This window comes from Gavialis gangeticus, unplaced genomic scaffold, assembly GCF_001723915.1.
Source record: "Gavialis gangeticus isolate Ggan-Ray unplaced genomic scaffold, GavGan_comp1, whole genome shotgun sequence".
NCBI classification, from domain to species: domain Eukaryota; kingdom Metazoa; phylum Chordata; order Crocodylia; family Gavialidae; genus Gavialis; species Gavialis gangeticus.
This window is the reverse complement of record NW_017729025.1, coordinates 50,141,319-50,164,521: the sequence shown is the minus strand read 5'-3', so window position 1 is coordinate 50,164,521 and position 23,203 is coordinate 50,141,319. Positions and strand designations below refer to the sequence as shown.

The window sequence follows — 23,203 nt, the reverse complement described above, 5'->3', positions numbered from 1 at the left end:
GAAGATGGAAGTTACACGAACGTGCTCTAGCATTTGAACAAGACAGGAATGCAATTCAGCAGCTGCAACTGTGGCTGAGCAGCCCTATTCAGGATCCACTCTGTGCACCTCACATGGGAGGAGGCTAGAAAAGGTGCCCTAAACACAGTCTGCCTAATACAGTATTCTGTATTTCTTCCTGACTGGCTAACCACATCCACTGGGAACAGCTTTACTGCAACTGAAAATACCAGTGAAGACGCACCACCATTTTTGGGACCTGGAACATCAGGACCCTCATGGACAACCCTAATAGCGAATGCCCAGAATGCCACAATGTAGTCATGGCCCGACAACTCCGACGACACAACAATGACGTAGCAAGACTCGGTGAGTGCAAGATGCACAGCTCAGAGAACATGGAGGTGACTATACCTTCTTGCGGAAGGGTAAACAGGGAGGAGAACACTGACTTCATGGAGCTGGTTTTTCCATTTATAATGAACTCATAAACCAACTTAATGAGTACCTAATTGGAATTAACAAGCAGCTCATAACTCTCCATCTTAAACTGGTAGCCAATATGCCACCATCATGAGCACATATTTACACCACCGATGATACCAAGGAGGAATTCTATGCCAACCTTGACCAAGTCCTTTCTGACATTCCATAGGGGAACAGATTTATTCTTCTCAGTGATTTCAATGCCAGAGTTGAAAAGGACTCTAACCTCTGGAACAGAACCATCAGCAAAGAAAGAATAGGAAAGGACAACTCCAGTGGCATCCTCCTCCTGACCAAATGCTCAAAACATGAACTCACCATCACCAACATCCTGTTCCACCAGAAAAACAGGAAAAGACATCATGGAAACACCCATGATCTAAGCATTGGCACTTGATTGACTACGTCATTGTCCATGCCTGGGATCACAGAAATGTCCACATGACCCAAGCTATGCTAGGAGCAGATGATTACTGTACTGATCACCAACTCACCTGCTTAGTTATGTCACTCAAACTGGCTCCCAAACAACAGCTGCAATAGAAGCAATGCTGACAGATAAATGCTGAAGGACTCAAGGGCCCAAGCAAGTGATACCTCTTTCAACATTGACTCAAAGAAATGCTGCTGAATTCCAATCAACAATGGGAGAATATCAGCAGCCTGTGGGATGCCCTCAAGGCCGCTGTCATCAGAATCTGTGAAGAAACACTTGGATTCATTACCAGGAAACATCAAGACTGGTTTGATGAGAACAACTCGGGGGAGTCCCTGTTCTCCCGAGCGCCGCAAGGAGTGACCAGGAACAATGGTCACAAGCTGGTGGAGGGAAGGTTTAAGTCCGACATCAGGAGGCGCTACTTCACGGTCAGGGTGGCTAGGGTCTGGAACCAGCTTCCATGTGAGGTGGTGCAGGCTCACACACTGGGGGGTTTTAAGACGTCGCTGGATGACCACCTTATTGGGGTCATTTGACCCCAGTGCTCTTCCTGCCATGGCAGGGGGTCGGACTAGATGATCTGCTCAGGTCCCTTCCGACCCTAGAAACTATGAACTATGAACTGGGAGATCCAAGAGTTGATCGATCACAAGCTCAAGGCCTTTTGTACTTGGCAAAATGACACCAGTTCCAAGCAAAAGAAACTGACTCTCCAAAAAGCCACGGCAGAGATCTAAAGGAGGACCCGCAATATAAAGAACAAATGGTGGGAAGACAAGGCTAAGGAGATTCAACATCTCAATGACATCCATGATATGCATGGTTTCTTCAGTGACACCAAAGCCATCTACAGTCTGAGCACTCAGGGACCAACCCCTTGAGACCTAAGGATGGAAGAGACCTGATAAAGGAAAGAGGAGGCTCTGTTGTTGACAAGAGTGTTCTCAACTCCATCCCACAATACCAAGTCAGAGATGGTTTTGGAATCCCTGCAACCCTTGACAAGGTGAGGAAAGCCATCAAGCATATGAAGAATGACAAGGCACCAACAGCAGATGGAATCCTTGTGGAAATCTTCAAGCGGGTGCAGGGGGGAGGGGAGAAGAGCTCACATTACAGCTTCATGCCCTCATCTTAAGGATCTGGAATGATGGGGAAATCCCAGATAACCTCAGGGACACCATGGCTGTGACAATCTTCAAGAAAGAAGACAAGTCTAACTGTGGAAGCTACACAGGGAGGGACTGCCTTGCTGTCCACTACAGGAAAGATCATTTCAAGAACATTCCTGAACTGACTCCTTCCACTCGCTGAAGAGCTCCTCCCGGAATCTTGGGTGTTGATTTTGAGCATCAAGAGGCACAACTGACATGATCTTCACGGCTCACAAGATGCAGGAGAAATTCCAGGAATAACATCCATGACAGATCCCTTTCAGGTTAAAATGGGAGTTAAGCAAGGCCACGTCATTGTTCCAACACTCTTAATATTCCTTGCCACGAGGCTCAGGCTAGAAGCCGGGAACACTAAAGCAGCCCTCCTTTTGTTTCAGAGTGCTGAGCGGGGCATGGCCAGACCAGAGCAGGACACTTATTATTTCCCCGTCCCTCTTCAGCACCCCAGCAGGAAATGTTTATCACCTCTAACTCAGTGTCTATTAACCCATTAAGAAAACAAAGTCTCTCTCCATTAACTAATGGAGCTCTTCTTAAACAGTTTTTCCAAGGAAGGACATTAAGCTACCTGTTGATTAGCTCCAAAAAGCCTGTCTGCCTTTGTCATCTCCCACAACACAGAAAGCAGACAGTATGTGGTCTGCTAACTAATGCTGAGGTGTTTGCATAAGGCAGAGGGGAGAGGGAAATAATCCCTGTTTCGCAGGGAGAAGCCAGGCAGACGTTCTGTGCCTGCAAGCCTCTGCTGGAACTGCAGCCAGGGAGCAGAGGGGAGGGGCCATCCCTGCTGTGGAGCAGAGAGCCCCGCCTAGCCCAGCCCAGAGAGCATGCTGGGATGCTGAAGGAGCGTGGTTTATCTTAAACCAGCAAGGGGTCTGGGACAGACATTGCATAAACTGGTGTGACCCAAATCAGTTAAGTCTGATGCTACATTCAACCAGATTTATCTCAAACCAGTTTCAGCCATTTTGAAACTGGTTTATGTACACTGAACACCTGTTCTGTTACAGGTTTAAACCAGTTTCTGATCACTTAAAATGGTTTATGTTTAATGTCTGTCCCTAGCCTTACAAACTCCTCATTTTGTCTACATTTATACTCTCAAACACATGTAGCTTTCTAAAAAACATTTAAAGCAGAGTCATCTCCATTTTACCCCAGTTAAGCATTAGGCAATTATTCTTTACAAATATTTATCATTAAGCTTTATCTTTAGACTAATACTTCGAACAAAAACATGCTTTCAACACTGTATTCTAATAGTTACCCTAGGTACCTAGGATCCTAGGTTCTTCTACTTACGTTGTGCTCCTGGGCAATTTACCTAGCCTTCCTAGGTGCCAATTTTCTCCATGTATAAAACTGGGATAATACTTTTCTCAGAGAGCTGTTGTGAAAATTACTGTGCATTAAACATCTTCAAAACCTTCAGGCGAAAGGTGTTACAACTATAAAACATTAATGAAGATGTACACCTCTTTTGATAGACAAACACTGAAAGCTAAAATTTTGGTTGCTAAAGTGTTTCTAGTCATTCATAATTTTTTGACAGTTTTGCCTTTTGGAGAGAAGTATTTTAGCTCGAGGTCTCCCAAAGGTGAAGCTAGTAGTAGCAGTACTAGTCGTAGTGGTAGTTTATTAACACCTGAAAAAGTCCTTTCTGAAGGAAAAGTTATACCATAACAACATTTATTTTTTTAAATGGCTCACCTACTTTTAACAGAAGTAAAATGAAGTAAATGAGCCCTGTGGGGTGTCCAGCAGTTTTTGAAAACAGGCTCCCTTGTTAGACACTTAATTATGTATTGCAGAACCTAACTTTAGGTACGCTGCGCTGCCCTCCTACCCTCTGTATCTTGGGCACTATGGTGAACTTTTGACAGGTGATCTCTCTCCTCAGAGAAGTCTGCTTTACTGCAATTTGGCAAGTTTACTGAAATTTTAGCCAGTTTCTAAATGTGCATTTAATGCATCCATAGTATCACTTTTTAAGAAAAAAGGTCAAGAATGGGTGGTTAAAACTGCACAGAGAGATTTAACTCCCTCCAACTGTCCATATGTACTATCATACAAATCCTTAAAGTCACGCTTAAACGCTATGGCATAGCATATGATAATGTGATTTAAGGTTATTTCTCAAAAATGACATAAGAAATCTTTACAGCTTCATAAATTTCATCTTGGATAAAGCACAGGGAGAGAGCTAGATCACCTTTAACTTTTGTTTAACTTAGATATGTCTAACTTGTCCAATGTTTTCTGTACAGAAGGAAAAACAAGCTATAAACTTGTAAGAGGCATACCAGGCAATCATAGTAATGATTACAGAAATGTGCCTGTGTATACATGTGCATATATACACCAGGGCCAAATTACAGTTGCATGAATAATTCTGACATTTTCTCACTTTTGGATACTCAGTAATGATCAAATCTTAACATGCTGTCAAAGTATTTATTAATTTAAAAAATAGTTTGATCACCTTTTAGTTATTTCTGGTTACAGAACTGTTTGGGTTTTTTTATTCTTTCATTATATAAGCATATTTTGCTAAGAGCACTGCCTACTGTGGTCAACAGTACTGTCTCTGTTTCCTTGTGCATCTCTTTCCCTCCCTATCTCCTGTCTTAAAGTTTAAGCTCTTTGTGACAAACGCTCTCTCTTTGTCCTGTGTTTCTGCAATGCCTAGAAGGAGACAGTCCTGGTACCATGACCAGGATCCCTAAGCCCTACGACAGGGGTATCAAAGATACAGTCCATAGGCTGGAACCAACCCACAGAGCCCTATCATCCAGCCTGCAGGTCTTGGACTGACCTTGCATGCTGCATGCCACGTGCCACAGTGGATCCACACACACTTTGCAGAGCACTGGATCCTGATCTGGGCCAGGCTGCATGAGGACCAAGGCATGCACTTGGGGCCAGATCCATGGTATACTGCACACAACCTGCAGAGCTGTAGCTGGGGTACAAATGGGGCTGGGTGTGCAGGTCTAGGCTGCACATGATGCATGTGGCTGGGGTTGGGACATGCTGCAGACAAAGCCAGTTCAGGATTCATGCTGAATGCAGCACCTATGCCTAGCTCCATGTGGAGCCTGAGGAATTTGATACCCCTTCTATAAGGTAATAAAATAATGATAAGTGAACTATATTGGTAAAGTAACCCAGAGGTTTTTTTAATGTAAAATAGTAAACATTTTCTTTTCTTTTGCATGTCTAATGAACATCTAATTGTTACATTTTGCATATTACACTCAAGACTTTTGGGTATGTAACCTGCCAAAACATTGTGGCAATTCCACATTTGTAAAATTAGAATTATTGAAAGTGCTATGAGAATTTTAAATACAGTGTTATCTAATCCTTTTTCAGCTAATGACACCACCTGATATTCTGGAAGCAGAGATTATGAGTCTCTTTGCAAACCACCTATTATTTGGATAAACCCAGACGCTGCAGTTTAAACTACTTGAAAAAATAGACAAAAATCAAAGGGGAATGGATAAAGAACTGAAAGGATTGATTTTTATTGTCTGAACTAACTAAAGTCCAAAGGTAAAAAACTGACAAAGAATTCGACAATAAATATTTTTCCTCCTCATTGTTTATAAATAAAGGGTAGCAGGGGGGCCAGGGAGAATTAACCTACCTGACTGTTTTTGTCCATTAGCTGATTGACAGTTTCATTCTGTTTCACCATCTCACGATCCAATTTCTTATATTTTAGCTTCCATTGTCGAATGGATTCCTGAGCCTTCACCTTCAGCTCCTCTTTCTTCTTTTCCACCTCCAGCCTAAGGGCCTCAGACTGTTTGAATTCAACAAGGTACCGTTCTGCTTCCTTGGTGGCCTCTTCAACCTGTTGAGCCAGTTCAGCAGTTTGGAGTTCAGTTTGTCTACGTTCATTCTCACAAGTCTTATAGCAGCTCTGTATCTCCTTCAGCTGCTCTAGCATTCTTTGCTGCTGCTTCTCCCTGCTTTCCAAGTCAGCTGTTAGTACCTAGAAACATTGTAACATCTTATGAAAACATTGTCTTCAGACATTTACAGCATGAAACATTACAAAAGCAACATACAATGCAGCTCATAAATGCATCACGTTCCTATTTACCATAAAAGGTAGTAGAAGGACAAAAAGGGAACAGTTCTCTTTTACCCACGGTGAATTAAAAGAAAAAGAAAGGAGAGGGAGGGACATGAGAAAAATAGGAGACAGGTTTAGAATGGAGAAGTAGACCTGCAAATTGTTGGCATAAAGGCAGTACTTGAATTTGTTTGTGGATGAGAGAGAAAGAGAGGGGAAGAAGAGGGGAGAGAGTTTTTAGCGACTCTGGTCCACTGGGCCAGAGTCACTAACCCATTGCTAACCATTGGTTAGTGGAGGAAGTAGCACTAACCACTGCTACTCCCTCCACTCTAGGGAAGGCTGTGGTCCAGCCCATGCACCACCTTAGCCACTCAAACAGAGGGACCTAGTCAGCCTGCAGAGTCTTCAGAACTGGCAGGCCTTCCTGGTCAGATGACTAGGCAGACGCCATCTTGGAGCACTGCTAAGCGTACCTTTTGATGGGGACTAGGGCAGGGACAGAGTCTTTCTGTTATTTTTTTAAATATTCTATTCTGTTTGTTGCCAGAAAGAGCAGAGTTATGCATTTTTATGGGGACAGCCACAGACCTTCAGTAGGAAAGGGGGATGTTGGGAGGGACACTAGAGAGAGGGATGAGGCAGGGAAGCAGGAGTGGGTGGGCAGGCAGAGGTAGGTGGGGAAAAGATTTCTTGTACCTAAATGTGAATGGGAGCTGCTATTGGCCAGAGGCTTTTTTCTTAGGCTACAGACAGACATTCAAAAAGCCTGAGCCTGAATTGATTCAATCTTTGCAGGTTAGTCTAACCTGCCTAGGCTGAATCAGTTTGTAACTGCAGAGACATCCCCTCTGAACTAAGAAAATGCAGGCACGTGCCTGCCGTGGCTCAGGCTAGAAGCCAGGGGGTGCTAGAGTAGCCCCCAGTCCGTTCCACAGTGCTACAAAGTGTTTTAAGACAAAAGCAAAGAACACTAATTGAAACTCTCATTAGAACTTTAAGAAAATGGAGAACAATTAGCTAAAGTGTTAGAAGTAGCTAATACTCTTGAAAAATACACTCAGCGATTGTCAAATGGTCAAAATACCAATTTTTACTACTCAAACACTAGCACTTCTTAAAACCGGACTGGAATAGCAGTTCTATACCAAGTCAGAACTAAGAATAACAATTACTGTGTGCACAACAGAGAGTACCTAAAATGATTAGAGGTTTAGGAAACATGACTGAGAGAACATTAAAAGAACAGGAATTATTTAGTCTGGAGAAGAGAAGCCTGATGGGGGATTTGATAACAATCTTTAATTCCCAGAAGAGTGGTTATAAAAAGAAAGGTGATAGACCAGTGGTGTCCAGCCTCTAGCCTACAGGCCAGATCCAGTCCACAGAGCTGTGTCATCCAACCGATGAGTCTCCCTACAGTTCCAGATATCTGGCAGCAGGGGAATGGTGGTAGTGTTACTTTATTTGCTGTTTCTGTCTTGGTCACTCCATGGCTTAAACCAGGTACATGGGGTCAAGGCTGGCATGTGACCAGTGCTGGCACTGGATTCATGACCCAGATACTATGTTCTGGGCAGACCCAAACCCTCAGACCAACCATGACCTCACCATTCGATAATAGATTAATTTTATTGATAAAGTGATAACAGATAAAAATAATGCAAACAATTCTATATCTACCAGTTCTAGGGTTCACAGAGTCAAGGTACATCTGCCCAGTATGTGGGCTTCACTCTGAGGTTCCCTCTTGAATGTCAGATGTCAACAGCCTGGAGGTTGGAAGGCAACACCCACCCTCTCCCTGTGGGATGGGTAAGATGGGCTGGCAATATGCCCTCTATCCATAACGGCCTCAGGTTCCTTTCTCAGGGACCCTTTGCTGCTCTTAAATCCCTCCTTTTGTATTCCTTCGTTTCTGATGACTCATCATCTTTGGGCATTTCTTGGTCGCTCTGTGGTCATCATACCCTATCAGCACATTCCTTTGTTTCACAAATCCATCACATGCACGTATCTTAATTTGGGCTTTTTCCAGGCCTCCTAATTTGATCCATTGAGCAAAACCATAAATCCCAAGGGCTCTGCAATGGCAGAGTCCCTTATCTCATGTTATGGAACAGTGTGGTGCATGTCTTCTGTTTCCCAGCCTGTGTGTCTACTTGCCTGTCAGACACAGTAGTCTTGGAAGGAAACTTTGTCACAAACAGGCTTTTAGAAATCAATTAACCCTTGCCACTGCCCTGGACCATTGTTCTAATGCAATATCTACATTACCGACAAGCCAACTGCCAAAAGCAAACCTCTAAATATCATTTTCTAACCATCAACTAGACCTGACATGTAGGGTTAGCCTGACAAAAGACTGGGTCACTGCATGTAGCTGGATCTGGTATGTACAACTGAGCCAACATGCTGGACTGCACCTGCTGATCGATCCCATATCACTCAACTAACCCATGGGGCCAGAAGTTTGAGCACCACTATGATATATTGTTCTCTGTGGCCACACGGAACAGGACAAGATGCAACAGTCTAACTGCAACAGGGGAAATTTAGGTTGGATGTCATACTTTTTGGAGGTGTCCATTAGATGGATTGCTAACTATGAGGATGGTTAAACATTATAACAAATTACTTAAGTTGTATCCCCATCCTCTGAAGTTTTTAAAAGCAAGAAAGACAAACAATTGGCTGGGATGGTATAGACAGGGATGCACATGCCTTTAACAGTGGGTTGGACTGGATGACCTCCTGAGGTCACTTCCAGCCCATTTTTTTATGATTCTAAGATGAATCATTTTCTACATTTGTGTTTTCCTTGTCAGTGTTCCCTCATCCATTCAAGAACTATGCTGATCAACACAACACTGCTTAGGTAATAAAACATTATATCTAAGAATAATCTTTCTAATCTACAATATCTCAGTGAAATGCTTAAAATTTGTTATCCTTCTTATAGAAGCCAGAAAATGATATATGGTGAGAGATGCAAAGGAAACTTCTACTCCTCCCTTCTACTTTCAGTTGAATACAGAAGTTCAAAGAAAGAAATATAATTTTAAACATCTTATATTAATCAATTTGTATTACCTAAAACAAGTCTACACTCTCTCCAATTTATACCAAGATCTTTCCAGATATTAAAGACACACAAATGCTTCCTGAAAAAAATGTATTATCAGTAATTCTGTGTATATATCACAAACTCTGTTTTTCTTTCCTATTTTAGCAATGTTTGTGCAAATGAGATCTTTTAAGTGATTATCTGGTTTAGCTCCGATGGTGGGTCCAAATGTAAACATGGTGTATTAGTGTTTGAGACTGGATTTTAGATCTTCACTCCTTGCTCAGAGGATGATACATGATGAGAGTATATAAACAAGATCAGTGGAGAAGCCCAATTTCTATGACTCCACAGTTAACCTCTCTAGTCTGTTCCACTGCAGTACTGACACCTCCAAAAGAAGCCATGCCCTATTCGAGTTGATGAAAGCAAGATGTAGGAGCACTATAACATACGCCCTTTCTTGCCCCTAAGGAGAGAGAATGACTGCTATGCAATAAATAAATAAATAAATAATCTTTAGGATGCATAAAACCATTTATTCATAAAAGTTCTGACAGTAATGAGTACAATACATTTCATCTCCTGTGCTTCAGCACGCCAGGAAGGAATTCCACTGCCCCCTTCTATGCACACAGTTATGCTGCTGCCCAAATATTATGGCAAAAGGACACATTTTCCTTTCTCTATAATCTGAAGCCCACTGTGCTATGAATTGAGATACCGTAATTGATACATTATTCAAATGTACCCTGGTACTGCAAATCCTACAGTTCTACAATGTGGAAGGATGCCCTCCAGAGGGAGGGAAGCATCTGCATTGTGTCAACATGAAATACAATTAACTACGCCTTTAGTAAAACAACATTACAGTAAATGTATTTACTAATATTAAATTCTCTAAATACCATTGTTGGCACTTGAAAACTTACTTCAATGTGAATCCAAATAGTATACTCTGTCTGTATCTTATTGATATGTCAGCCAAACAAAGATCTCAAGCAAAGGATACTTATTAACAGAACAATAAGTTCTATGAACAAGTTTTTGATATTGCTGACAAAACACTGCTGTCAGTCTTTATCACAACTATTAGCTAAACAAAGAAAACAAGGCAGTATTCATTCTACTATCATAGTTCCCAAGTGGTACAGGCAGCCTGATCTAACGAACAGAACACTGGAAGTCAGCTAATTCCAACTTCACTAACAAGCTGCTGTTTGGCCTTAAATAAATCACTTTCTTCTCTGCACTTTTTCCACCTTGATTCTGTTGCCTGTCCCATCCATTTAAAATATTGTTTTCAGGACAAGAACACACACACACACACACACTGTATTTGTACAGTGCCTGGCAGAATGGGACTCCAATCTCAGTTGGGACCTCTAGACAATTACAATATAAATAATAAAACATTATATAAAAATGGAAGAAATGCCACGGTAAGTGTTATGTAGAGCATCAAAGGGAAAACTAGAGAGCTTCTAAGAGTGAATTTTTAAATCAAGAGAATGACTATAAATTAAATATACTTCCCCCTTACACAAATATGATTTTCAGCTCAAGAAAAATGAGTGTTCAAAAGGTGTAAAACCTCCATGACTCAGAAGAGGATTAAGAAAAATCCTTAAACTGTAATGTTTTATACACCACCCAAACGCATTTTAGAGGACATTAGACCTATGTTTTGAAGTTCCATAAGATTCAGGTTTCAAACATGGTAGAAGTAGCCAGATAAAACCTCAGGAGTCCATTATATTAATCCTTCCACATATTTTGTGGAACAGCCTCACCTTTTGACTCCTGTATTAAATATTTTTTATTATATATGCTGCTATTATTTTCCACTTACTGTCTCTCTGGTGACACCATAAAGGATGGCAGTCCAAAATAATGAGTTCTTCAAATCTTCTGGGTCATTAAAAATAATTATTTCTCCACAAACTCTAAGAGAACACATTTTGTTCATACAACTACCATTTCCATGTACTTGTTAATGAAACATGATTCTAAGCTTAAGCAAAGTATAGAAAACAATGTTCAATTAATTGAAGACATTCATCTCGCTGTGTAGAAACAAAATTTTAATCTTCAGTTTATAAGTAATAATATTCACTACACAGAAAATAAAATAAAGAATATTCCTTTGCAGTATTTATCTTAAAGCACAAGGGAAAAAAAATTCACAGGCACTAGTAATCAAGCTGATTTGTACCAAGAAAAAATTGACTTGTGGCACTAAAATATTAATAGAAATGTTGATTCTTTTATTTTACTTAATTTCTGCAAGTGAAATAGATCTTTCTAAACAGAGAATAATAAACTAGTTTTGCTTAATTTGAAAAAAAGGACATTTTTAAACTATCTAAGGGTTCAGTCAAGCTAGACATTCAACCTGTTCCCAAATTCAGAATGACAAAGGCTTCCTAATGGGAGGTATTAGCTTTCCAATTTCACCATTAGCATTATTAGAAAAAAGAAGGGAAATGCCAAGAAGGTAGATTCATTTAGAATCAGATAAATTTATCTTAAGGCTGAAAGCCAAACCATACACCAGAACTACATGGAAACAAAAGTAGGGTAAGGGGAACAAGAGTACCCTACTGTAACTGTGGCTCTTAGGGACGAAGCAATCAGTGTGAACCCCACCATGCGCAATTTAAATCCTTACAGACACATCCATGTGGAAGAGATTGCCTAGTCAAGAAATCCAAGTTGGCGGCTAATAAATTAACTTTGCTTAGACAGTCTCAGTTCCACTGCATCCATTGTTGAATGGTAAAAATAAATGCATGCTCCCTGGCTTGTTTATAAAGTACATCATTGATGTGTTGTCTGTTAACAGCTATAATATTTTAAAAATGCAGGAGCAGGAGAAACCCCACACATGGAACTCTGATGGTTCAAGGCTCCAGCATTTTTATGTGTAGCATTACCTCTTCAGGGGCAATCTACCTTGTATATGGAGTTCTCCAAATTGGACATTTACGTGCTATCCCAGTTGCATCCTGAACTAATGACCTGGATTGTGATGGTGATAGGGAATCCTTTCTGTATTTTTTCATGGCTTTGCAGTTAGAACTCTGAGATCTGATGGAATCATCCAAGTTTTGCTTACTACATTTTTTTCCTAGATGAACAAAAAAACCACAGCCAGAATTATGGAAGCCTCAGGTGTCAGGCCACGGCCTTGAACCTAGGGCCTTGGCCTGGCCAGCATGGCTGCTCATCTTCTGGCTGATCCCCCAGACTGCTCAAGGCTGAACTGAAGCCTCCAGCAGGGCCTAAACCTTCATCCACTCTGTCAAAGTGGCCAACTGAGTTCAGCTGACCCTCCACTTCCCACAAATAAACCCCTGAACAGGACCCGAAAGAATGTGGGTATAACAGGACGCTGCCTCAACCATGACCACTCTGCCACTACCAGACTCTGCTATCATCCTTATCTCCCAGCTTCCTGACTCAGCTTGTTGGTAACCTTGCTCTCCATCTCCTCTTCCAGTGCCAAAATCTTACCTGGACTGTAATTATGGAGAATTTTCATGGTTCAGTAGAAGACCTAGACAAACAACTAAAGCTGACACACAGCTCACACTTGTCAGGCTGTTTTAGTATGTCATTCTCCCAATCACTTAGTCATCTAATTAACTGTAGTCACAGGAGTCATTTTTTTTCCTTCAGCATGCCTTTAATATGACAAGACCCATGGTAAAGGCTGTTGGCAATGTTAAAGGCCTAAAGGACAGCACCTTGTATTGGTAGTGATTCAGCTACACCATGGGTAGTGAATGGAAGTCCGCATTTGTGAAAGTTAACAGCATACAGCAGTCCTGAGCCTGTACAAACAGGTGGGTACAATATCAACCTAAACTGAACTCGTGGGTACAATATCAACCTAAATCCAGAAGTGCCTCATGAATTGTTTATGTATTTACTCTTTTGCATCCTGCACCTGAGTAGGGTAAGTCCCCTCTCATGTTCAGAATGAGGACTCAGAGTAGAATCCCTTGCTCCTCTATTCTCATGGGACCTAATGACTCATAGAGGAGGCCCCTGTTTTTGTAAAAGGCTCTCATAAGGAGGTTTCCTGAAGGGGGAATAGAAAAGGAGGTAGAAAGCAAGGGAAGGAAATTGATAGGGTAACCATGGACAAAAATATTCAAGTAGAGATGCACCGATACGTCGGCCCGATATCGGATCAGTACTGATATAAAGAAAATTGACTATATTGGATACGGGCCTGATGGGGCCAATAATTTGGCTGATAAATGTCTGTGCTGCCAGCAGCCGCAGCACAGCATGCAGCAGAGCCGGCAGCGTAGAGAGCTGCCTCCAGCTGGTAAGTCGGAAGAGGAGGAGGGAAGGAAGGGGCTCGGGGGAGGGGGCAAATCAATGCCCCTATGGTGAGGGAGGGCAGGGGGCATGGGACAGAGGTGAAGATTAAGAGATTCATAGAGGCTGGGTCATAAGGGACCTTAGTAGGTCATCGAATCCAACCCCCTACCCTGGGCAGGAAAGAGTGCTGGGGTCAGATGACCCCAACTAGGTGCTTGTCCAGTCTCCTCTTGAAGAACCCCAAAGTAGGGGGAGAGCACCGCCGCCCTTTGAAGCACATTCCAGCTTCTGGCAACCCTTATTGTGAAGTTCTTTCTAATGTCCAACCTAAATCTGCTGTCTGTCAATTTGTGGCCATTGTTCCTAGTTACTCCAGGGGGTGCCCTAGTAAATAGAGCATCTCCTATTCCCTGCTGCCCTCCCCTGATGAATTTATAGGCAGCCTCAAGACCACCTCTTGGCTTTCTCTTGCAAAGGCTGAAGAGAGCTATGTATCTCAGTCTCCCCTCATAGGGCCTTGCCTGCAGGCCTATGACCATAAAAGTGACCCTCTTCTGAACCTCTCAAGATTCTCCGCATCCCTCTTGAAGTGCGGCGTCCAAACTGGACGCAGTACTCCAGCTGCGGCCTGACCAGCGCCACATAGAAGGGAAGCATCACCTCTCTGGACCTGTTCGTCATGCATCTACTAATATATGATAAAGTGCGGTTAGCCTTACTGATCGCTTCATCACACTGACGACTCATGTTCATCTTGGAGTCAGTTACGACTCCAAGATCCCTTTCTGCTGCTGTGCTGCCGAGAAGGTCATCCCCCAGCCTGTAAGTTTTTTGGTGGTTATTTTTGCCCAGGTGCAGCACTTTGCACTTGTCTTTATTGAACTGCATCCTATTTCATTCTGACCATTTTTCCAACCTGTCCAGATCTGCCTGGATCCATTCCCTACCCTCTGGTGTGTTTACTTTGCCCCATAATTTGGTATCACCTGCGAACTTGGACATGGTGCTCTCTACACCCTTTGCCCAAGTCACTGATGAAGACATTGAATAGCATCGGTTCAAGGCCCAAGACTTGTGGGACCCCACTGCCCACATTTTTCCAGGTTGATATCGAACCATCCACCACCACTCTCTGGGTACAACCCCTAAGCCAATCTGCCACCCACCTGACTCTGTAATCATCTACATTACAGCCTGTCAGTTTATTTATGAGAACATAATGTGATACCGTATCAATGGCCTTCTTAAAATCTAATTAGATGACATGTACCTCAACTCCTGCATCTAAGCATTTTGTGACCTGGTCATAAAAAGAAACAAGGTTAGTCAGGCAGGATCTACCTTCAATGAACCCATGCTGCTTTCCTTTCACCATTATTTCCCCAGCTGGGCTCCCACAAATATGATCCTTAATGATTTGTTCCAGAGTTTTCCCAAGCATAGAGGTGAGACTAACTGGCCTGTAGTTTCCCAGTTCCTCCCTCCTCCCCTTCTTGAAAATAGGGAGCACATTGGCCCTTTTCCAGTCTTTTAGGACCTGACCGAAGCACCGTGAGTGCTCAAACAGCCTTGCCAGTGGTTCTGCTCTGACACTGGCCAATTCCTTCAGCATCCTTGGATGAAGTTCATCTGGGCCCACTGATTTTAACACATCCAGCCCCTCCAAGTGCCCCTTCATTAAGTCTGCACTAACAGGTGATGGGCTTGTGTCCCTCCTGTAGCTATCTATGAGCTAATTGGGAGATTTGCCTTGGTCTTTGTCTAGAAATACAGATGCATTATAAGAAACTATAACATTTTTTTAAATTTTCCATATATAGAATCTAATTATTGGGAGGTTATTTTATAATCAGAGTAGTCTTATATTTCGGCAAATAAGATAATGGAGAATTTTTTAAAGCTAATATTCTCAATTTAGATTTGTTTTTGCTCCATGGTTTGTTTTCATATGAGGAAGATGTATCATGGCCAATGGTTTTGTGTTCCTCGCCAATTTTATTGGCAGAATTATCCTACAAACCAGTTAGCTGGAACACATTAATGGATTGTTAATAATATATCTGGTGTCTATTTTTTGCCAGCTATAAAGCAATCCGTTAATTTTGTTTTAGTACCCTGAATCCAAATGTAAAAATACATTAAAGTAAATAATTAAAAGTATATATAAGAATGCATATTGATCTCCAAACAAAAATAACTTAAAACTTCAAGTTAAGGTTGAAAAGTAGAATGCTATATCTCCAACATAAATACCAACCATTCCACATTAAAAAAATTAAAGACTAAGCAACTGATGAGTTAGGGGCATGCACACTGCCATTAAATAAAATAAACTCCAATAGTCCAATGACAGCAAATGACTACATAATCATTTTCACATACATGTTATCAAAACAACTTTAACTCTGACATAGTTTTGATTTATTGATTGGAAATATTTTGTGGAACTAGTCACAGTAGTCATTTTCTGAGCAATGATAGTTTGAAACAAGGATCATATTTAGCAAGGTATGCTGTAATGCCTGTGCTTATTGTAGGTCTCTTAATATGCTACTTTCAAAAGTATTTATACAGATGACTATATTGGGTAGATACATCATGTAGAAAATAGGACACAATTGTTATTTAGTTAAATGATTATGTAATATTTTGTGTTTAATTTTAATTTGCATGCATTAAGATTGTTTTGAAAATACAATAAAATAGTATGTAAATGACTGCTGGCATTGGAAGAGCCTAATTTACTATGTGGCAGTATGTATGCCCTTTGCCTTCCTCTTCCTTCCTTATTTTACACACACACACACACACACACACACAAATATGCATTTATTTTCTAAAGACTAGTTGGTACTTGAGTCCAAAACATAGTGTTGCATTTTTCAACCTTAGTGGGTCTGTAATATCCTAGCTTTGAAATACAATCAAAACATTTTCCAAAGCCTTTACCTCCACACAAAAAACAGTTACCTACCTTATAATAAATTATACCTTTTAGCTGTCATGTCCATGTGCAGATTTCATTGTAGGTGCACACAGGTCCTGAGCTTCAGCTTGGAGATTTTTGACTAATAGTACTTTCATGACTTACACTCATCCTAGTATTTTTCACTAAGGATATAAAAGGAGATGTATGCCTTTTCCTTTCAGTTTCTAAATACATAGTAATTCAAGGAAGAGAGGGTAACTCAAGGAAGAGTACAAACATACACAATACTTCTCTAAGAACTCCAGTTACTGTAACATTTCTCCTTCGACTGATCAATTAGATGCACATTCTGTGTGGAACCCCAAAGCAGTGCTCATTACATACAGAGGCAGGATTTCTAAGACCTAGGAAAACTGTGGTTGAAACACTGATTTCCTAAATCTAATATCCAATCAAGAAGCCTTAGAGACAGCATTAATATGTAGTGAATGTGTGAAATGAACTCCAGGTTCTTGCCTTTTAGATTTCAGATACAGAGGCATTCACAGAAGTTTAGGGCTGGAAGGGATCAGGCCCAGCCCCCCTGCTCTTGTGAGGCCCCTGGAAGATGTTACATTTAAGATGTGATTAACCTATCAATCACACCATAAATAGTAACCTGGCCACAAGTGCAGGCAGTTAATGCATGACAAAGCAAGAAACCAGTCACAAAAACATTCCACAAATTGTGTAATATTTTTGTGGCTGGATTCTACCATGCCTTAAATTGAACATGTGGCAGGGTCCCTTCCTTCAGCCTGGTGCCAACTGCATGGCAGAACTTGGTAGAGAGCTCCCCCCATGTCAGCAGGCTGACAACCATGGGGTGCAGCCCCTGTCTTTGGCTGTACACTGCTGTTTCAATGCCAAGTCAGGGGAGCTCATCATCTGGGCCAGGGTGCTTTCTTTGTTCTGCAGCTCTGGCAGGAGGTGAGGAGTAAAGCATGTTCTAGTGTTAGCCATCATTCAGTAGGTTGACTGCCTTGCCCTACAGCTCCCAGGGATCCCAATCCTGAGTTTCTGTGTACTGACACCTTTAAAAATGTGTGTGCAGCTGGGCTTCACATGAAGTTTTCTAACACCTACAGTACATGGGGATCCTGGGAACAAGGAACCTCTCTCTGATCCTGGGACCCTGGCATGCCAGGACCTTAAACACACACAAATGCAGCTGGGCTACCCACAAGGTTTTCTGATATCCCAGTGCAGAGGGCTCTGGGACTGGTCTCAGTGCGATCCCAAGCTGGCACCCACAATCTCCTGATAGATAGTCCCAGCCCTGAAACTGCAAGAGACTCAAACTGGCTCCAGTCTGGTCTTGGGGTTGAGACCAACTATCTGGTGATAGTGAGTCCCAGCTCCAGGACCACAATGGTTCACACCAGGCTGCAGGCACCTGGCTTTCAACTTGCCAGTGCAGGGACAGCTAGAATCATGACCTCAAGCTCCCCCTGTACTGACAGGTAGTAAGGTGCAATGGAGATCTGAACCATGATCCCAAAATTGTGCATCCTGCTATGGCAGGAGGTGTGAATGTTGGGATTGCAGATCAGATCCCATTGTGCTATTAAATGAACATGTCTAAATGAAGGGCCTGAATGAAGCCAGATGTCACCTGTATTTTAATGGCTGCTGTGGTATCAATGATGCCCTGAATACTCTTTGGAAAACTAAAGAATGGAGCAGGGAATGACCTTAAAAAGCAGTGGTGTATTCTGATCCATAGTCATCCTCAGACCCACGTAAAGCAGTTGTTTCTAACAACTCTAAAAGTGGTGCCTAAGGCCCCATGGGTAATGGAAGCACTTTCAGAGGATCTGTTTAATAACAAAAGGATCTGGTTCCAGCATTCAGATGGCAGTGGAAAGAAGGTTTTGCAGTTCAAACATATCTCCAGATGCTTGATAAACCAACACACTACCAAAAACTGAGTAAGTGCCTGGGAGTATGGTAGAGTTCATGGTTCCTTATGGTTCAATCCCTGCTTGGGCATTCTTAATCAGGTGTGGTGCTGAGGGCATGGTGCCATGGTCATCTCAAGCTGATCCAATGCTACAGGGACGGAGGCTGATACTGATAGTTCCCCAGTGTGATCATATAGCTCCTGTGGTGCCAAAGTGGCCTGCTGTGGTACATCCAAGCTCTGTCAGAATGCTGAGGGATTCAAAATCTCAGTGGAAGATTGGTGGAATGGTAGTGATGCACGTGGAGAAGGCATTAGCTAGAGATCTAGCCCTTCTGGCCCTATATGCTCACTGGGTACCATCTTTTTCTGGCATAATGAACAATGACAACCTCTTAAGCATGGAAGCTCATGCTGGAACTCTGCTTCTCTGCCAAGGAATCAAGAATGGTTCTGTTGTCCAGAATTCAATATGAAATGTACTGATTTACACAGAAGATAAATTCAATGCTTCACACCTCTTTACATTTATGGGTTGAGGAACTAAAGGATTTGTAGCTCATATGCTTCCCCAGCATGTTAAGATTCATGTAGGCAATCAGGACACTTGAAGTGTCCAGTGTCAGAAGAAATGGCTCTTTCTAGAAGCAGCCATACTTGAAAGCAAAGGATATAGAAGAGACCTTATAAAAAAGAAAATCCTGTCTTAGAGGGAAAGTCCAATAATCCTCTCTTCTTCCAATGAGCATACAAGCCCTCAGTGATATAAAACTCAAAAGAGACAGTTTTAACCAGAAGCTAAATCTGACCTGTTGTGAATTCTTTGTTACAGTTAATTCAATTCAGAAAAGCTTTTCAGGCAGTCTCTCATTTCTTTCAGTCTAGACAGCAACCAAATCTCTAGTATACTAGATATGTGTTCAATCTTCTCCCACCATTCCAAAAGATAAACTGTCAAAGATTTCCTATAGGTGCCTCTTTCACTAAAATTTCATAATTTATATCATCTCTTGAGGCATTATATATCCCCTTTCTCTGGAGAACCCTGATGAAAGTAAAAGCAATGTAAATTTTACTCCCTGTGAACTGATGGGTAGATGCAAGGGGTCTACACTGTACACCACAACAGATATTTACAATTACATCTTACTGCACAAGGAAAGCACTGGGCAATCAACTGGTACAGCCACAGCAACAATCATCCATGAGGCTAACACTCTTAGGACCCCAATGGGATCACAGAGCTTGCATGGTGCCAAACTGGCCTGCTATAACACCCCTGAGCTCTGTCAGAAAACCGTGGGGCTTCAAAATCTCGGCAGAAGATTGCTGCAGTGGTGGTGAAGTTCATGGCCTACTCAAAACAGCTGAGAACTCGAAACGATTCTACTATTGAAAGAAGGATTCCAAACTAAGTCAGATTTCCCTTGAGGACAGTCATACAGGTAAGACAGGCAAGGAGCAAATATTTCTCATTAATTTAATGATATCACCCATTGCCCAGTTTGATTACAAGAAAAAGCAATTTCCTAAACATACATAGTATACACAGAAAATTATAGTGCACAGTTATTGCATAAAGTCTAAGTTAATCAAACATTTTATACAAAGTCTTGCAAGAAATTCAGTGTTCTCAGTAAAGTTGAATATCAGCAAGTCATTTAAGGATGTTCTGACAATGCATGTCAAAATTAAAATGCTATTCATACATTTAATTTGTTCTGAAATCGGAGTTTTTAAAATATTGATTTGTCCTGCCTTTTTGGGCTAAGTAAAATCTCATTTCATTTTGTGTCTCATTGGAAGGCTGCCTTGAAACATACACCTAGAAAAAAATATTTGTCATTTAAGCTGAAATACTGTCAAATTAAAATTACTGTGAAAAGTCAACTGTAAACTTTGCAGGAATTATGCATGAACAATTAAATTGCTTATTCCAAAAAACTTCTTTTATCCCTCCTATAAGGTTATCCTTGGTAGTGCAGAAATGAGCAAGTCTTTATCAGAGCTACTGATACTTTAATAACAGAGCTCTCCCCTGGCTCTGTGCCTTAAGCTTTTTTACAAGGGTATCAGTCATTTTTTATAATTACTTGAAACATTAAATTCACACAAAAAGTGTGGAAAAACACGGAATTTTATTATTTTAGCATACAGCAAGAGCTGCTAACAAATCATCTGTGTGCCAATAAACTTTTGAAAGATACGTTTTGAACTCAAACTAACTACATCATTTTAATATTATAAGGACTTCAGTTGCAACCCCCTAACAAGATCATCCCAGAAACTGCCAAAGTTGCAACAGTCATATAGGGCCCTGTAAGGCTGTGAGACACAGGCATGTTGATGGGTGTCAGTGCTAGCTCAAGTTTGGAGTAGTCATACGTTCAGGCTATCGGGACCTGGAGGACTGAAAGGTAAGAATCTCCTCACTCCCATTCTGGACTTCCCCCCCTGCTTCCCCAGGGTTCCCCCCAGGGCTATCCCCTGCCCACTTATAGCTGCCCACACGGTCTGTCCTGGGGGAGCAAGCAGCAAAGGGTTAACCTACCTGCCCAGTCACCACTGTTGCCCGGATTCTGCTATTTTATAGGTTGGCTCAGAAAGCAGAAGCAGCAGCAGCAGCCGCCGAGCCGGTCGGTTAACCCTTTCCTGCCTGCCCCTCCCCACGCCCCCAAGACAGAGTCCAGGAAGCCACCAGCAGTAAGGAGTGAGGAGAGGGAGCGAAGGGCCAATGAGCAGGGAACTGGGGTACTGAGGAGGGCAGGGGGCCCAATCTGGACCAGCAGGTTGGGGTGGACAGGACAGATAGGGTGTTTACATGAAGGTGTAACCTAGGGTGGCTACACCTTACTGTAACTTGACCTGGATAGTATGAATCAGAGATAATCCTGCCATGGTGGAATAGCATCACTTTGAGCTGCAAAGAAGTGCTTAAAATTAGGTTCAGGTATTAACGTGCAAACAAACCAGGTGTTAAGAACTCCAGGAGCTGCCCATAATTACCATGCAACAATTCCCATAGTTTAACATTCCTCCCAGCAAAGCCTCTTTGTGCTCTACTACTAGCACCAAATGGGAGCAGCAGCAATGATCAGGACAAACCCCACAGCATAGGCCCTAGATGCAGCATGTATGTACACTTCCTCATTCCTCTTCCTTTTTTGTGCTTACAGTAAGAGACTTCCAGCCACTCCTTTATGAAGTGAGGAGAGGACAGGAGAAAAAAAGAAGAGACATAAGCTGCCTCAGCTGCTCTCAATTAAGATTTTTTTTCCTCGGCTGCAAAACAGAACTTCCATTTCTTCCAGACCCATCAAAGCTACACTCCTGGGAAAAGCATTTTAGAAGATACTGGCTTAAAAACTTCAGGTGTAATCACTACTTGAAACCATTTTAAAGCTAAGAGAGACAACTAAGAGAGTCTTTTGACAACATGACAAGGAGGAGGGAAATGGACTTTCCATGGTTTGCTTATGCCAGGTAACCTGCCTCTGGACCTTAACTGGGATTTATGTGGCAGTGCTGATCTCTGAGAGGAGGCTGGTCTGCCTGGAGTCCTGCTGCCAGATGCTGAACAGTGCCATGCTAAACTTGTTGATGCCAAGTCCAACATGGAACAGAGGGATACATCTAGGAGGAAGAGCTAGACTTATTCTCCTTGTTTCTGCAAGTTCTCAACTTGAGGGATCAGCAAAATCAAGTAATTATTAGAAATATAGGCTCTCTCTAAAAAAAAAAAAAAGGGCAGAAAGCAGGCCACCACACAAGGGACATGGTCTGAAGCCTGGACAGCAATGAAAGGAAGGTTTTAGGCAAGAGCACTGCCTAGATCAACATCAGAAACACCAGCTCCAAAAATAACACGTAAAGTGTTTGACCCAAAAGTAAGTAGGGAATGAACAAACAAGGACAGAAATCCACAAAATGGCAAAGTTTCATGGCATTGAAACAAAGGAGGGAGTGGGTACAGGACGAAAAATACTTCAAGTCACAGTTCCAGAGCCTGCTGGTTGTCCCATACAATAGCCTCAGTACACTGTTCCTGGTGTGACAAAAGTGCTGAGAGAGACAGAGACAGAGAGAGAAAAGGAAGGACTAAAAGAAGAATATCGTGTGTGGGCTCAACTGTTTACTTGAGGTTCAAAAGCAACTAGAAACAATGAGAATATGAGCACTCTGGATTTAGACATGCTTTACTTTTGTAGCCTTGAAGCACTGTGGAAAGCAAGTGTTTCAGGCTTTTTGTAGCATTATAAAATAACTAATAAGCAGGGATCCTGGTTTTCTCTATTTAAAAATACCAAATTCTCTAATTTAATGCCCCCTATCCATGTTTTTCTTCAATTAAAATTAAATGCCACTATATATATATATACACACACACACACACACACCCCCCCCCCTATATACACACACACATATCAGTTGAACACAATGTTTTATTGATATACTATAATTTTAAAGCAGTTTGGAAGCTTAGCGATGCCTCAATCATTATAATAAAATAAATTCTAAATACCTATATATTTTCGCATTTGATTTTGGTTTTTTGGTTGTTTTTGTTTTTTTTAACATGGAAGATCAGAACTCCCGGCATATCAGGGCCCATTTTGCTCACCAGGACATGGGTCCAGCTCTGGCTGTGCCCCTCACCCCCACTTTGTGGCACTGGGCAGCCCTGATATGCCAGTGCCCTGTTCCTGCTGTTGCCCCTCATTCCCAACTCATAGCCCTGCAGGT

At 41.9% G+C, this 23,203-nt stretch overlaps 1 protein-coding gene across 1 annotated transcript in view; it reads right to left on the bottom strand.

Moving 5' to 3' along the window:
• The window catches only part of CEP128 (centrosomal protein 128), a 249,572-nt gene that overhangs the window by 100,668 nt on the left and 125,701 nt on the right, over positions 1 to 23,203 (bottom strand). Inside the window, exon 14 of the mRNA XM_019518700.1 lies at positions 5,753 to 6,103. Within this exon, the coding sequence (XP_019374245.1) occupies positions 5,753 to 6,103 (351 nt within the window). The remainder of the gene's footprint in view (positions 1 to 5,752; positions 6,104 to 23,203) is intronic.